Source organism: Colletotrichum tamarilloi (assembly GCF_030869305.1).
Source record: "Colletotrichum tamarilloi strain Tom-12 chromosome Unknown Scaffold_11.1, whole genome shotgun sequence".
NCBI classification, from domain to species: domain Eukaryota; kingdom Fungi; phylum Ascomycota; class Sordariomycetes; order Glomerellales; family Glomerellaceae; genus Colletotrichum; species Colletotrichum tamarilloi.
Window position 1 is genome coordinate 255,631 of NW_026849394.1, and position 16,546 is coordinate 272,176.

General features: G+C 52.2%; 4 protein-coding genes across 4 annotated transcripts; 2 read left to right on the forward strand and 2 right to left on the reverse strand.

Annotated features, from left to right (window-relative positions):
* Positions 1 to 583: 583 nt before the first annotated feature.
* Positions 584 to 4,006, reverse strand: CTAM01_04588 (C2H2 finger domain-containing protein; the record flags this gene model as incomplete). Its single annotated transcript, XM_060520618.1, has 1 exon — positions 584 to 4,006. One exon carries the CDS (start codon positions 4,004 to 4,006, stop codon positions 584 to 586), a length of 3,423 nt encoding a protein of 1,140 aa, XP_060384572.1.
* A 2,137-nt stretch (positions 4,007 to 6,143) lies between these two features.
* Positions 6,144 to 6,539, forward strand: CTAM01_04589 (uncharacterized protein; the record flags this gene model as incomplete). Its single annotated transcript, XM_060520619.1, has 2 exons — positions 6,144 to 6,211; positions 6,269 to 6,539. 2 exons carry the CDS (start codon positions 6,144 to 6,146, stop codon positions 6,537 to 6,539), a joined length of 339 nt encoding a protein of 112 aa, XP_060384573.1.
* A 1,977-nt stretch (positions 6,540 to 8,516) lies between these two features.
* Positions 8,517 to 9,146, forward strand: CTAM01_04590 (uncharacterized protein; the record flags this gene model as incomplete). Its single annotated transcript, XM_060520620.1, has 2 exons — positions 8,517 to 8,692; positions 8,762 to 9,146. The coding sequence occupies 2 exons, from the start codon at positions 8,517 to 8,519 to the stop codon at positions 9,144 to 9,146; spliced, it is 561 nt and encodes a 186-aa protein (XP_060384574.1).
* A 2,074-nt stretch (positions 9,147 to 11,220) lies between these two features.
* CTAM01_04591 (uncharacterized protein) lies at positions 11,221 to 12,513 on the reverse strand (the record flags this gene model as incomplete). Its single annotated transcript, XM_060520621.1, has 3 exons — positions 11,221 to 11,795; positions 11,915 to 11,971; positions 12,249 to 12,513. 3 exons carry the CDS (start codon positions 12,511 to 12,513, stop codon positions 11,221 to 11,223), a joined length of 897 nt encoding a protein of 298 aa, XP_060384575.1.
* Positions 12,514 to 16,546: the final 4,033 nt, after the last annotated feature.

Here is a 16,546-nt window from a genome sequence, read left to right on the forward strand (position 1 = left end):
AAAAGCTAGGTTGGAACTTGGCACACTGAAAGGGCATGTCGCGTCCGTGTTCACGCGCGCTATTGAGTGGGTTAAGATGATATTGGGTACGCATATCAGACTCTTCTCTATCTAAGCGTTCGCATTGGAGGCATATGGCCTTCTGTCATGATTGATGATGCTTTGCTAGTGGGCAGATATCCCATTCAGGTCTGAGAGTACGATGTAAAACATACATTGTCCAGATATATAAAGAACACTCGCTCCCTTTGACTTGGTACCCAACACTGGCACTCTTTCTCTTGCGTGGCATTTCCAGCAACCATAGTGCACGGCATCATTCAGCTTAGAATGTTCCGTGACTCCGTTGACCGTCTATATTTCTTCCTGATCCTCCATCCTGAGCGCCACCGTGCTTGCCCTGACACTGGTATAGGCCGTAACATTGATACATCGTCAAGCGAGAGCCGGGTCCGGCGTTCGCATTCCATACAGATGAAGAAATAACCGGACTGAATTGCTATGAAAAAGGGTATCTAAATACGCGATAAGATTGAAGCGAATATTTCATGGCCTCGGTAGAGGCACATAGATACTGCATGATCTACTGTGGTGGGTAGAACCCTTGACCACCTTGGAGGGGAGAGTGTGAATAGGGTGAGATAGACCCCTGAGAATTGTACTGGTTCTCGTCGATGTTGCTCTGTCCCATGAGTCCATCATAGGCCATGCCTACACCCATCTGCCCAGGTTGGTGTAGTCCAAGGGCGTTGTGGTCGAGTGCGGGAAAGGGCTCAGTCTCTTGTGCCAATGACATGTATTGTTGCTGGGCTCCCATATATGATGCGGCAGGCATGGTCATGTTGGTTGTGTTCTGGTATTGGTGGTTGAGACCCTGGGTTGCTCGGTTGACAGGTTGCATGCCCATCAAGTTCTGAGCCATCGGCTGACTAGTGTTCGGATACTGGGAAGAGTACATGTAGTCTGGGAACTGCGAGTTACCCCCGACCCCCGAGAACCCAAGGTTGTTCATGTTCTGGTATAAACCATTGTTATTCGCCATCATGGCGTGAGGTTGATATGACGACTGGTTCCCATAGTTGTGAATAGAGGGCTCACTCTTGACGACTGACTCGTCCAAGGGAGTTGGTGCATTGAAAGGAGCTCTGGGCGGGGGGTCTTGCACCGGGCTGATGATGGTGTCTGGCTCCAGCTCCTTGGCAGCGACCAGATGTAGGATCGGTAGACTGAGATGCTCCATATGCTTCGCCAGATGGACTGTCAACTTCTTCCATGTAGGAAACTGCTTGCCACAGAAACGGCAAGGCTCCTCCTGTGGTCTCTTCGTTGTTTCATGACGGCACTGTTCTACCTTTTGCCATGTGGGATCGATGCCGCCAGCCCGTTTGATGGCGGCTTTAGTCTTGTTCTTCGGTTCGACGAACTTGTGCTCGCGCACGAGATGCTGTAAGAAATTGTCCCGGCGGTAGCATGTGTGCCGACAGTCCTCAACGTCGCATGTCCACCACTCTAGATGCCGATGGCCCTCATTCTCATGGCGTACCCAGTCGGCTTTACGCTTGAAGATCTTGGGGTCACGGCATCTGTCCCAAGTGCAAGTGAAAGGCTGTACATCCTCGTGGACATGCTTCGTCCAGTCAGAGGGCTTCTTGGGCTTCTTCAGCGTGAAGCAGAGCTGGCATTCGAATTCCGCCGGGAGGGATTGCGTAGGCGGCATAGGTATGTCCTGTGGAAAGCTATCCTTGGTAATAGCACCCTCCACAGGGGTTGAGTCTCCGTCCCCAGAGTCAGCGCCTGTTGACAGAGGGTCGATGTCTCGTGAATCGCCTTTCTGGTCGAGCAGGACTGGCCGACCACCACGAGCCAAACAGAACGATCCGCACGTGCAGGCCTGGCCAATCCCAAGATGCTTCACCTTGGCACTGAGGAGGCTCTTGTAGCGAACAACCTGCTGATGGGCGATCCGATCAACGAGATAGTTATTGTTGGTTGCCAGATCCGGATTCAGGCGGAGAACATGCGTTTGGAAGCCTGCAAAGTTTGGCGAGACATCCTGGATCAACTTGCTGGATTCCGCATTCATGTCACCATCCTCGTAAAGTTCATCCTCGTCGTCATCATCCTCATCCAGGTCAACATTTGTCGAGTTACTCTTGGCAAGGACAGCCACCGGCGGGCCGCCTGATTTCCTCCACATGCCAACCAGGTTTGAGTGTGTTTCGTTTCCGCTAGCTTTTGGTAGATCCGACTTGCTCCTTGGCCGACGAAGTGTGTTTTTGACTTGTAGACTGCCAAATGGACTCTTTGGTGATGTAATGGGCGTGCCGCCGATTGAACCATTCCGTGCGTGTGTTGTGCCAATTGAAGCCACACTGCTTCCCATGGTGACGAGAGCGGTGTTAATACTCGGCGTAGGTGTCTTCTTGGACCCCCAGCTGCCAGTTCGTGCAGTAGGTAGAAGATGAGGCAAACTCTCACGCTTCTCCATAGGGGGCGGAGCCTCCGATTTGGGAATGTTTTCGCCGTTGGTGCTCCTAGACCGCTTGAGCAAATGGCTGGCACTCGGCCGACGGACGAGGCCGCGCAAATCCTTGAGGATGCTTGGCCTACGACCTCCCTCGCCTCTGCTGATGGAAAGCTTCTTCAACAGGTTCCCACTGGTGACGTTCTCGGTGTCCATATCGATAACGCTAGGCAGACTGCGTCTTCGTGTGCCCCACGTAGCCGCTTTGGAAATGATGGATTCATTATCCATACACATTCTGTTGAAACGAGCAATTGCAGCTTGCGAAGATTCCGGCTGGTATCGATCTGTGTCTGGGCCACTGATAGGGTGTACAACGGGTGAATCACCCCAGACACGGTTCGAATTCATGATATGGAAGTCCGTAGCCGTCATCTCGCCGCCGCGAGCTGTGAAATAAGTTTGTCCAGGTTGATGGCGGTTTTCAGTCTGATTGCCAAGACGGATGCCGTCTTCCCCAGCCATGGCATCGGGGCTAGCATGCAATCTGGTCTCTGGCTGAGAAGAGGCTGCAGTTGGGTCGTTATTCAAGCTACGAGACAGCCATTGATCAACTTCCTGGTTCTTTTCCTCGATCTCACGGCGTGTCATAATGTCGTTTACGCTGGCAACTTCAGTAGAGGGTCTATTCGTCGGATCTAAACCACGGCGGCTGAATGATGAGCGTCGTGGGGTTGTCGTATCAGCGACTGGTCCTTGGGACGAGATCAAGTCACCAGCGGAGCTGAGCCCGGCAGGTGCTGTGGTCGAGTTCTCGTCATCTGGTGTAAATGTGCGCTCGATTGACTGGACCGGTTCGGTAGCATCTTTTCCCCACATGGAGACAGTCACTCGAGGACTCTGAGCAGCCATCATGGGAGGAGACGGCACTGCGCTGTCCTCACTGGAACGACCACTACCACTGAGATCTGGTGTCAATTGAGATGCGGACTGTGGGGCGAAAGTGGAAATCTGAGGAGGTTGGAATGGCCTTTGTAGCTCCTGAGGTGAGATGGATAGAGGGAGTCGCTCAGGCACAGACTTGGAAATCGTTCTCATATCGCTGCGCGGTGAAGTCGTGTGCAGTGAGGCCGTCTGCTCAGGGGTGAACGGATAGGTAGTAGCGTCCAGGTTTTTGCTTCTCGCCTGGGAAATTGTGGCCTGGCCGAAGCTGTCGGTTCTGTGTTCCGGGTCCAGGAAGGAGGGCGTACCCGCTTCAGTATTGCTAAAGTCGACGCCAAAGAAGGGGTCCAGTCCATCGTCCATATCGCTGAAGTCGCTCGAATGATATTGGCTATAGTTAGAGATAGACTCTGCTGGAGTATCGTTATAGTTGGGTGAGACGGAGCTGCTCTGCAACTGAGACGAAGGCGAGAGATGATTCGGGTCAAATGAAGTGGCAGTCAGTCGTCGTTGACCACTACTTGGTGGGGAGGGGTTGTGGGCATCGCTAGCTTGTCCATCGTGCAAGGCCGCGGGAGGTACGGCGTATGTCGAAGCCATGGCCACGACACAACGCGAGTGTATGGGGGGAGATTGTAGGAGAGGCTAATCGTGATATATAGGTTGGCTTGATGTAAAGGTACGGTAAATCAGGCGAGATGGAGCCAAAGCCGAGGACGGAACTACTCTTTGAGAGTTGTTAGAAGACAAGCGCTGTCATGTTCCGACTTGATTGTGTTGGTTGAATTGGAAGCGATCAACTGAGCAGGCTGAAGGTGGGGTTAGGCGACAGTCGCAACAGGGCTCCAGGAAGCAGTCTTGCACCAGTTTGTGGATTGGAGCAAAAGGCACGATACTGTGTTGACAAGGCGATGCGATACCACAGAGCAGTTGAATGTGGAGGAGGAAAGCAGTCGCCAGCGAGCAGGGGGGGAAGCCACGAGAAGAAGAAGAAGTGGTCGTGGAGGGCGGCGGCGTTTGCGCGGCCTAGATGTGTTGGTCGTTTCTTTCGTCCAGCGCTTATGCTTTTCGCTGATTGTGTATTCGGACAGGTGCCGTGGGGAACAACTGGGTCAAGCAACAAGCAATAGATCAAACTTGTCTAGGTATGCGAGCATTAAGGTGCTGAGGTGATTTCGAAAGCAAAAGAGTTGTTTGCGGCGTTTCGCAGTGAGGCTGAGTTGAGGTCGGTGGCAGAGAAGTATAGCCAAGATGGAAAGAGTGACAGTCGACCGGTGGAAGAACGGGGGGTGCGAGGCGGGATATGCGATAGAGTATCCGCGGGTCTTGTGTAAAGAAGCTCAGGAATCAGGGGTATGCGAGGGGGTGTACAAGACTCGATGAGATCATGCAGAGACAGTAAACGAGGCGGAAGAGAGCCTAGGACCGGCGCATGGGTTGAATGTGGCAGAGTCGCGAGCCGGACGGGAGGCAGAGGAGGGGAGAAGGGGAGAAAAGAGTTGGTGAGACTTGTAAGAGAGAGGGAGAGGGAGAGATGATCTTGGGATGACGAGGGGAGGGATGGTTGGATAGGCGTAAGGTACGAGTACCCAGCGGGCTAACCTTGGAGAAGTAAGAGACGGTTGGGGGTGGGGATGCGATTGTGACAAGACAAGCGCGAGACAGGACGGAATTCAATCTCGAGGAGGGGCGGAAACCAATCAGAAGCCAGGTACCTGACCTACCTACCTTAGTTAATAAGGCAATTAGGCGGACATTTGCGGGTGGTGGTGGTGGTGGTGGTGGTGCATGGCGAAGGTACGAAGGTGCGCCCCAGGGTCAATTGAAGCTCAAGATGGGAAGGGCTAAAAAGTACGGTACCTTTTTTTTTTTTTTTTTTTTACCTTTGGTAAAGATAGAGTACCTATTTGCTCTATACTATCCGTACCTTGGGATGAGGTACCTTGGGTAATTTTCAACACGAGCAGAAATGGAAAGCGAGAGAAAGACTCAGAGAGAAGTGACACTATGGGAGCATGAGAGTTTCGGTACCTTGAGGTAGCTTTTCCCACTGCCCGCCAACCCACACACCCATTGAATTAGACTTGGGCAGTCTGCCTGGTGTCTCTCACTCTCCCGTCTCTCATCCAGGTTCAGCTGTCGCGTCCTGTCCGCCCTCGACGTTTAGGTTCCATTGTCTCAGTGAATAGGAAGCGTGTGGGCGGTACCTTAGCGGTAGCATGCCGGCCACTTGCGCAGCCCACCGAAGCGGGAATGCGCCACAACGCTGCCCTCTTGTCACCTAGATTCTTTACCGATACTACGATGTCCTATGGCTACGGGGACGGAGGATTAAGGACGGACTACCTAGTGGCTGGGTACGGACAACAACAAGGTAGAGATGGCATGCGGAATTGCTGCTCGTCTGTTCGCATCGTTGATTCAGATTTGGTTCTCAAGTTTTCGGCCGAAATCTGGAGGAACCACACCTTCTTGATCCCGAGACTCGGTTTGTACGGTCGAGAATCGCGATATTGTCAGATCAGGTACCTGACGTGCTGACCCAACTTGGAGGAGTCGTGATATATCGCTATCTTGCCATATTCTCATGCAAGAACCTTACAGGTTCGAGCAGGTATTCTCAGAATGCCTTGCCTTGGTAATGCTCCTGCTCCATGCTCCATGCTTCCTTCCCGCTCATATTCATGTCGACTGCGACTTCCTCATGGCTCATGCAGCAACGCTGCCCCGCTCCGTCATGTGGGGCATTTGGGAGACTCCGAGAACTGGAAGGAACGCTCACGTCTCTGAGTGGTTGATAGCTCAATACAGCGGTACATATCCCTTAGCCTCAGTACATGTACGAAGTACCTACCTGTTCACAGGCGCACTCGCTCGTAGGGCGGAATGGGGGCCGGGAGCGAATCAGGAGCGAACCAGGAGCGAACCAGATGGCAAGGGACCTGAGACCACCACCCACACCCACGGCAAATCAAAGTATCGTCTTAATTCTTCCATTTGCGCGAGGCGTTCTTCTTTACTGTCGTTGGGCGCATTTCTCTCAGCCCCAGCCCGCAGGGCAGTTTTACCTCTCCACTGCAACTTTGCAACTGGAACTCCCGACCGACCGTCCTCGACCTCAGACTCAGAGTAACCTCGGACCTCACACACTCATCCCGTCACACACTCCCCGTCTTACACTTGCGCCGCCGTATGAGCAGGGATCCAATACCTACATCCATCCCACCTCATGTCTGCCATCTGGCAGCCCACCACATCTTGTCGCACAGATGCAAGCTACTGTGGCTTACTTCTGTCCCTCCACTTAGGTCACGCTCTGCTCTTACGCTCAGCGTCCGTCGCTGCACCTCACAGTACCTTAGTAGATGGGTGGCTGGATTCTTGTCCCTGGGCTTGATAATGCCACAAGATTAGTGTCATCTCGACCTCGACACGACATTCGGTCTCCGACCATCGATAAACCTTGGGTCAGCCTGTGTTCACCGAGAAGGCAGATTTCCACTTCCGGCCCTAGCTTCGTATGGTCCCTCTCACATTCTATCACCGATGCTGTCCGCCCAACACCTCATACCGACCACATACCAAACCCTTGAAAAGCGCTCGTCAGACTTACCGGCTTGCAGACGCTTGATGTCATCCGACGGCATGTGCTTCTCGCTGAAAAGCTGCGGTAACGTACGAATGCATGCCCTTGTGGCAGATGCTACGGATAGGCATCAGCCCCTAAACAGAGTGCCGCGAATATCGACAATTGTTTCCGCTTAAGGGTCGCTCATCCATATGGCAGCAGAAACGCTTTCAGCTCGGTCGCCATATCGCTCTCGCATTCAAGAGTCTAAAAACCGAATAACCCCCCATTATCCGCTCTGCACAGGGTACGAAATACTGGGGAAAGCGACATTGGCTAGTGGGGCCTAGCACCATTATGCACAGCCGCAGCCGCCGCGATGGAACTCGGATATTTCAGTCGAGTTGGGGATCCTGGGCGAAGCAGAAGCGCTGTGTTTTTGAGCTTGACCGCTAGCCTGGCGGTGCACTCCGCCGGTCGCCGCTCCAAACCCGCGGCATCAGGGTTGCGCAGCGCCATAAACATCCCCGACCCGTCCGTCCATGTCGGCGACGCCTCACGCGTTGCATGGAAATACCGGCGTTTTCATGCTCGCTTGTTGGTCTCCGTGTCTTATCTGCGGCTAATAATGATGCTCCCGCAGACCTTGATATGTATATTTATTCGTGCTCTTGGAGTGTGCCTCGAGTGAAGTCCCCATCTTCCGCCTGATCCGCGAATGGTGGGCAAGTCTCCAGTAACGAGCGCCTTTCGTAAACGCGATCTCTCGGCGGTTAACTAGATTAATGCTCATCTATGAGGCATGTTCTATCGCGAAATAGACGCAGCGAATGTGTCGGTTCGACACGATGCCGAGTATGGAAAACTTTCGGCGACCTGGAACCATGAATGGACACCAAGACGCATGGATCATAATGCCAACGGATGACCTAGACTTGAACCAGACTTCTGTCAAGTCTCCCAGGTCCTGAGAACCTCTCGAGATCTCGACATAAGTGCTATACACAAAAGAGCATGTAACCAAACAATTTTTTCAACAAATCCTGGGTGCATATATCACGGTACCTAGCCAGCCATTCTGCGTCGGCGGAAGAAAGGATTCGAAGTGTAAGAAGGTACGATGAACGCATCCTCGGGGACGTCTTGGGGGCTTATCTAATCACTGCACCTGATCCACCTCGGCGACGTCGTCAACCACCACCAACACCACCAAGAGCCAGGGTGGAGATCACCTGCCCAGAAACTCTAAAGCACTACACTTCAGCTCTCGATCTATCTACCTTACTCCGTATCTCTATGGCGATGGAGCCATTTCAGCCCTGAATTTCGCCATTCGTTGACTTGACTATTCGGCTCCCGCCGCCTTCCAATTGGCTTCGTTTCTTCCAGTGAAGGAGCCGTACAGATACTACGCAGCTGCAAAAGCGGCTCAGTCGCAATCCAATACAGCTCATCGAGACTGCAACCTCGTAGATATCCTGACCCGGACTGCTCGGGGATCAGCATCGTAGTGAAAGAGCCTCTCAAACACTTATCATTACAATGTTTCAGGTTCGTATTCCCATCTCGAAAGAGAGCATCTTCTGCAATGCCACATCGAGGTCTACAGTCACCGATTTTTTTCGTAATGAACTACCGCAGCTCACCATCGCCTTTTCTCATCCTTACAGCCAAACCCCCAAGACCACCTTCACCTGCGCCTCCACCGCGCCCGTTCCGTAATCCTAACCGCCGAGGAGTGAGTCTCAACCTCCGTTCCTCTCAAAAACCTCTCCCATAATTGACAGTATTGACCCTTCCCTCCCCGCGCCAAAAAGACTCGTCGAGATCCGCGCCGCCCAACGAACCTTCGAAGGCGCCTACATGCGCACAGCCCTCTCCCAATTCTCCTTCGCCCTCATCATCCTCAAAATCTTCACCTCGGAATTCTACGCCATCGGCGCCTTGTTCGCCGTCTACGGCGCCGCCGTCATGCTCGTCGCCATCTTCCGCCGCCACGAGGGCAACCGCCAGTTCTTCACGAGTCCCAAGGTGGACGAGGGCAGCGGCGCCGCGAGCGGCGGCGTGGTGCGCAAGTTCCGCACGAGCGGGAACAGCGTCGCCATGCTTACCGTCTTAAGTCTTGCTGCGTATGTTACGCTTTTGGTGCTTACGTGGCAGCTTGTGCAGTGATGTGAGGGGTGAAAGGGGAAGGGGAGTTGGATGAGTAAGTAAGCTGGTCTGGGTTTTTGTGGTTTTTTTGTGATGGGAGGATGGATTTTTGGTGATTACGGCTGCTGGTATCTCTTCTGTCTATAAAATGTACGAGGTCGCGGTGATTTACTCTCATTAAATCATGTACCCTGAATCTCAGATTCCGATCTTAACCACTAATTAAATCATCAAGGTTCTCCAGAGTAGACCAAAGACAAAGTCAGGGCTTTCCGTGACTTCTCTGTCCTCTGTCATATACTCTCAGCCTAGATATCAGAAACTCAGCGCCATGCCAAACATCCGATGGTCCAGAATCGCAACACAGATGTGGGTGACGGGTATCAGCAATACCAACCATATTGTCACTACCAATGGGTACCCATCAACGGTGATCAGGACGTCGAATCCTTGGAGAGGTCTAGTCTCAACAATTAGATACTCGTACGCCTCAGGCAGCCTGTAATTTTGTCAGGGAAATGGGATCTCCGTCTACAACGTCACTAGAGGAAGTGGGTTGAAAGGTGTTTTTCAATTACGGGATCTTGATTTGAAGCAAGACAAAGGGGTACAAATCACTGATAAAATGTCTGAAACTGGGTTCCCTGTCTCCATACGAAACAAATCGCGTCCAGTGAGAGTAATCCCATCCAAATTCAAACCTAAACTTACTTGTTCACAGTGTATTTCAGTAAGCTAGACATGTCTCCTTGACATATCATGCATCATGCGTTGGGACTCGCGGGCATGGGTACCTGAGTGAGTCCAATGTATTTTCCGCCTAGTCTCGACCTTTACCGATCTCAAGGCCGTCTTCCCATCGACTTGGTATTTGGGGTTCATCACCGAATACAAAACCATGAACTGCCTCTCAGGGCAGAAGGGCAAACAGGTAACAGCAACCCTCAGCGCGACCCCTCACTGCAAGAGCCCAACAGGGTTGTGAGCTTGATCTCACAAAGACAAAGACAAGAAGAGAGCTTGATAGATCCAAAAGTAAGTTCAAGAGGACCAGAGAAGAATGAACGGGCTCAATACCAAAATCTGGATTGAAGTATTCGCCATTTCCGAGGAAAGTTCTCGGAGGTTAGGGAATTCTATGTACTGATAAGACGCGCGCTCGAGAGAAAAGAAGGGCAAAGAAACCAAAACGGCTGTATGATAAGAATGTTGAACTGTGCATTGAAGGAGATTTGTTGAAGTGAAGAAGAGAAAACAGAAGAGGAAGCAACTAAAGGCGAGCAACAGGTAAGCGTCATGATGACGCCGGTGGTATAAAATGCGCGTGTGTCTCCAGACCCGACAAATGCGATCCCTCCCCTTTTTGTTTTCGAAGCCTGCCTCATCCACTTGCCGTCGCTTCTGTACTTCCCATAGCTCCTCAATGCTAGCTGCGAATATAAACACGAAAGGCAAAGGGAAGACTCTTCGTCCGACTGTACGGCGCTGCGGATCGCCGCGCCCGGCCCGAACCTCCCGTCTCACGGTGCGTTCCCGAGACAAAAAGTGACCTCGTATTCCGCCTAGGTATGAGTAGGCTCCTCCCCCTCCCCGCTTGCTCGGCATCGACCATGCGCCTTGCGCTCGGGGCCCCGCAACATTCCTTCCGCGATGTGCTTGCATTCAAATCTGACGTCTGCCAGCAACACGTTTCGTGCGATCCCGGCGTTGCGGAGCCGTCATCGGCATGCCAGTGTCCCTTGATCCTCGCTTGAAAATGGGGCATATGGTTGCTGTTGCTTTTGAATCCCTCAAACCCCCATTGATTGCTTTCTGTCGTTTCTCGTTCCAGGGCGGTCAAGGCTACCGTTTGGAACATTTTTTCCGGTTTCGCATGAATTTGAACTACTCTCCTATCTTTTCTACTTAGCCTTATGTTTGCTTAGGGTATTTTGTTTTTCTCGTTCTTCTCTCTTTTCTCGGCCATGGGCTCCGTCTCGTCCCCTTTATGCCGTGTGCCAACTTCGATGGAGTTTGAAGCAAAAGAAGGATGTTTGGAACCGGGGTTCTCAGGGCTTTCCGTTGATGATGTAGCAAGGTTGTGGCTAGGAAGTGCCTAGCTTCCGCTACTGTTGTCATAAGCTGTCCAAGTGTCGTATCCCTCGGATGGCCTAGGATAGCCGTAGGGGGGCTGCTGCTGCTGCTGTTGCTGTGGCCAAGTACCGTAACCTGAAGGCGGGTTGGCACCTGCAGACATGGAAACAGTGTGCGGGTCCATAGTTGGGAAACTTGTCGCAATCGGGTTCGTGTACATGTCGGTCGTCATCGCCGCCGAAGACCTTCTGGGGAACTGCCGGCCCTGGTGTGACATCGTGGGGTATTGTGTAGGTATCTGTGTGCCTCTTGGGTATGCCATAGGGTTCCCTATTGTGAATGACGAATAGCCCATATTGTTTTGAGCATTGATGTCTGCGTTGCTCCAGCTGGCCGACGGTGGGGCTTGAGATGTATACGGCGAGAACGACGGAGACGGAGTAATCGGGGACTGTTCAGCGTAAGACTTCTTCGTTTCCTTCAAGTCACCTGGCTTTGTTGCATAGTTGGAACTAACATCTGGTGATGCCCAGTTCGTGATTTGGGGATTCGCAAAATCGTAGGGCTGAGAAGACGCTGTAGTGCTCGAGACAGGCACTGTTCGCTTGTTAGCTATTTGACATGTCTCCGGGATGCGTGAAAACTGGCCTGTGGGGTCCTGACCAAGATTTCCGGCTGCAGAAGTCTGGATAGTTGTCGGTAGTACGTTTTGTGACGAGGGCAGAACTCCTCCTTGATGGTGCTGATAGTGTTGGGATCCTTCTGGGGCTTGTCTAGGAAGTACAACGGGAGAAGACGATGCGGAAGCGGTGTTAGATCCCCCGGCAGGTCTCGATTGCGCTTTGGGTTTTGCTTCAGTCATGTGAGACGGCGCCTGGTCTACAGGGAAGAAGCTACAGTCCTTCTTCAACCTGATGCAGTTCCTACATCGGCCATCACCTTGTACCTCTGACATTATGCACCGAATTTTCCGCCTGCGGCAATGTCCTTGAATTTGCTGCCGTCAGTACAAATTCAGAAGAGACGCGAGAGGACGGGCACAACACTCACCACAAGCTACCGAGGTCCGGTGATAGCCCAGCTTGTTCCTCTTCTTGTCCCCAGCTTGGCCAGACTGACTTGAATCAGAGATATTGGCCTGCCGCAGTCTGACATTAGGCTTGTTCATGGAGCGTTTCGATTTTCGACGACTCGCCTGTAAGATGGAATCTCTACGCTCCTGGTCTGTTGGCTCGTGGGTCCCCTGGTCCATCGATGCTTGGCCTGAGCCTGGTGCGTCGTAGCTAGGCGCGAAGCCAGAATTGGGGACCTCCATGTCGGAACCGAGGGGAAGAAAATGCGAAGGATATGGGTAAGACATGATGGAACCCTGCACTCCAAAGTCGGTGACGTTGCAAAGTCGAATCCTTCTCGGGAAGTTAGGTCCATATAAAGGTCGGAGACCTATACTGCTATACCCTTGATAAACCTGTTGATGTCGAAGCGTCACACGATAGAGATGCGGAAAGGCGTTTCGAGGCGTTGGACCCTTTAGGCTGGCGATACAGTTTAGAATCCGGGCGTAACGTTGGTCGAGCTCTGCTGATGTTGGTCCGGAATGGAGGCTTCGTAGAAGCAATCAACGAAGATGCAGTGCGTTCTTGACGTTTGTCAACAGACACTTCTTCGAGGTGTCAACGAGGGGGCTACCCAAATGACGGGTCAAGATTTGCCGTTGATGTCGCGTTGGGTGCGGTACGGATAGAGCGCGGTTATGACCGATGCGGACACGGCACAAAGCGATGCCAGGGACGGACCAATCGAGATGATTTGAGTGGTCCAGCTAAGCTGCGAGTGCGGTAACGGCCAGGATGGTGTACCAAAGTCGGGAAGCTTTCTGAATGGGCTGCCGTCAAAATTGGGTCGGCTCCCCAAGTTTTTCCCGGTTCCGTGGGCTGATGATTACCACCCAAGTTGGGTAGGAAGGGGGTAGTCTAATAACAGCAACTGCAGACAGCGTATACTTGAATTCTCTGCGTTGGTATGCGTGTCATGCCGCTGTGGAAGTTTATATCGAGGGTATATTGGGTCGAGTCGGTTAATGGTGATGCTTGGGAGGTGTGACGTGGAGACAGAAAGACGAAGGTATCGAGCCTGAGAATGAGACCAAGACGTGGTCAGACAAGATTCAACCCTAAGTATGGTTTTGCATGATGTAAAGTCCAACCACGAAGGAGGAAAGAACGCACGAGGGAGAGATGACGAAAACATCCGAGAAAAGAAAAGAAAGGCACGTACCTTGCCAGTTAGAGGCTGCTGAACGATAGCGACTTGCTTCCTTGTTTCTCTGGGAAACCACCAGGACTACAACGGCAACAAGGGTGTCAACAACATGCTTTTGGTCTTGGGCATCCAGGTCAAGTTTTTGGAGTCGCGCCGTTATAGGGAAATGGGGCATCGATGGTGTGTACCTGATCTTTGGAGATGGTCGTCAAGGAGAAAACCGCCAATAGGCTTGCAATTCTAGACAGCAAATGCCTCTCGAGTATAAGGAACCCAGCCTTGGCTGTGTAATTCCCTCAACCTTGATATCCCAAATTTGAGTTCCTTCGGGGGCTCGCAAGTGTAAACAGGGTTTCTGGTTCACTATAGTAGTCGGTCAGAAGGTAGATGCAAGGCACCAACGGACAAGACGATTGAGGAGCAAATGGATAGAAACCAAGTAGCTTGTGGAGCATCAGGGAACCAGTCTCCAAGTGAATACACCAAGGGGGAAAGCACTCTGATGTTTACATACCTTGCTTGACGTGTGGCTGCATCCAGGGAGTGCCCAAGTAGTACCACGCAGCTAGAACGTTGTGTTCGAATGCGAATGGACCGCGGCAGATGGATGTACCGTTCCAGCGCCACCAGATGAGAATCTCGGCTTATTAGTTGAATGTACGCGCTAACAGGAACGCTCTAGATGATTGATGGACGTTTGGTGACAACTGTACGTGGGGGCCAGGTAGCTTGTCTCAGCCAGCAGATAGAATGCTTCCGATTCGCCCGTCTGTTTACCGCCTCTTAAGACTCGTCTGATCGTAGGGCAGTCTCTTCGAGGCTGAGACGAAGACGTCGGGCCACGAGTTCGAGCCTGTGAGCCTTTGAGACTTTCGGAGCAGTCGTCGAGAGAGTGAGATGAGTTGCAAAGACTCGAGGGCTGAGTTGCTTAGGTGTGGTGCTAAGATGGTAGATGTGGCGGGTTTATAGAAAAGGGTTGTTGTAGCGATCTCAGTGGCGAGGGGCTCGCTGGAATCCTTCGGTCATTGGAGGAGGCCGGTGTGAGAATTTTCAAAAGAGTCCAGTCTTGTAGGGATGCAAAGCTGGTCAAATGGGGAAGACCCTGAAAACCTGGTTCTGGTCCCTTCCTGCTTCGGTCCACTCTGACATCGAATGATGATGCTCGGCCCTCTGCTTGCGTCTGCCGTGTGAGGATGGAAAGAGGATTGTAAATGAGGTCTCAGCCAGAGAGGTTGAACCAAACTCTAGACATAGAGAAGTGATTCAATAATGACAAGGGGAGAAGAACAAGGAGGTGCGGCGGGACGGCATGCAGTTGGCAAGAAGTTGAGGAAATTAGAGAGTACAGCCAGAGGCCAAAGTCATCAGGCCGTTCTAATGACCCCAGAGTCTAGGCGAAAATGGAAAGTCAAGAAGAGCAAATGGGCTTTTGGATTCTGAAAAAGGTATCCTGAAACTGCTTCTCGAAAAGCGCTTGCCCAGAATAGTCTTTGTCCTTCTTCCCTTACCTTTCTGTGACGACCCTATACCATTGATCGTGTACCTAGATCGTTATTCGGACTTGATAAGCGCCGGGTAGTCTGGAGGCACTAGAATCAGCAGATGCTCTGCTTGTGATCTTCCCTCGACACTCCCTGGCACGATCCCTCGTCCGTGATGCGCACCGAGCAGACTCCCAAGCCAGACGGTGACCCTACAAAGGATATTGAGTAGCAAGCGCTGGGTACCCGGCGTCTCATCTAAGGCAGCGCAGCTGTCGATTGGCTGGTTGTCGTCACACTTCATCTCACCCCATCTCATATCCCATGCTCATCTTGCGAGCTCTTGGAGGGTGCTTGAACTGACCGGGGGCCACTCGCCGTCGAGTTGCCTCCAAGCGGCCCTTTCCTCCAACCCCTGCCCCATCAACGGGGATCTAGGAAGTGTGGGAGTGTGGATATGAAAAGCCTAGGCAGCCAGGGTGTGTTGGAGGGGTACGCAACTCCAGATGACAAGACAGAAGCCCAGATGCCATTCTCGAATCTTTTGCCGAAAATCAGGCACAGGAGGCACGCGGTCAGGTACTTCCGAGGGCTAAAAATTGGTGGGTATTGGCTTCTGATGAGGACATACCTCAATCGAAAGTGAACTGCTAAGAGACATGGCGAACTGTCTTACTGGTTTTGCTGCCAACCTGGAAAGTTGACCACTATACTCCGTACCCGTCTCGCTATAGGCGATAAGAGACTTATGGTCTTGACTCTCCAGTTTTTCCGAACGAATGCCTCATTCTACCGTATCCGCTTGTACCCCTGTTTGAGCCTGTCAGTTTTGCGGATCCTGGTGAAAGTAACGTCCAAGCACTGGTAGACTTGGGACGAAAGATGTGGGAGCTTGTCCCGCTACTTCCCTGCTCGCGCCATTGCGTCAAAGATTATCTTTAACCGTTGCTACCAGCCGTTGTTGTTCGCGAACTCCTCCACCTTGAAGTCTACAAGAAAGCTTATTGCTTCCAGACAGGTGCCGGACGTATCACCTGGTAGGTAATTCGAATGCCTATCTGGTTACAACTTACAACAGTGCTTCCATGCCCTAGTCTCTCGCTCCATTGATGCCGCGGAGACTCCGCCGAAGATATCAGGGCCATGACACAGGAAGTTGAATACGTGCGATTCTCTGGGCAATCTACAATTCCTGGCCATACTGTCTGCAGGAATTGAAGGACCTCAAGGTTCGGGCGCTGCCGTCACTCGGTAGAGGCTATATGTGACTCAGTATTGTCTTGTCATCTACAATGCTAGACAGGCTGTGCCTAGTTGAGGAAAGACGGGTTACCGATGGCGGGTTGCAACCTCACCACGTTCGTGGCCCATGCGTCGTCTCCAGGAGCTAGGCCCGTGACCTTCCGTTGCCGTTGTCAGAAATCCCAAGAAAATCCCAAAGAAATCGTTATACGTAAGGTATCCGTAGAGTGCTCGTTGTGATTCAGGGGCAAGTCGCCAAGCGCGATGGAAACCAGTGGTCTGGACCATTAGACCCAGAAAGGCGCATATGGCAATGCGTCGCGCCCATCTTTGATGGATTGAACGACCCTTTCATCTCGCTTT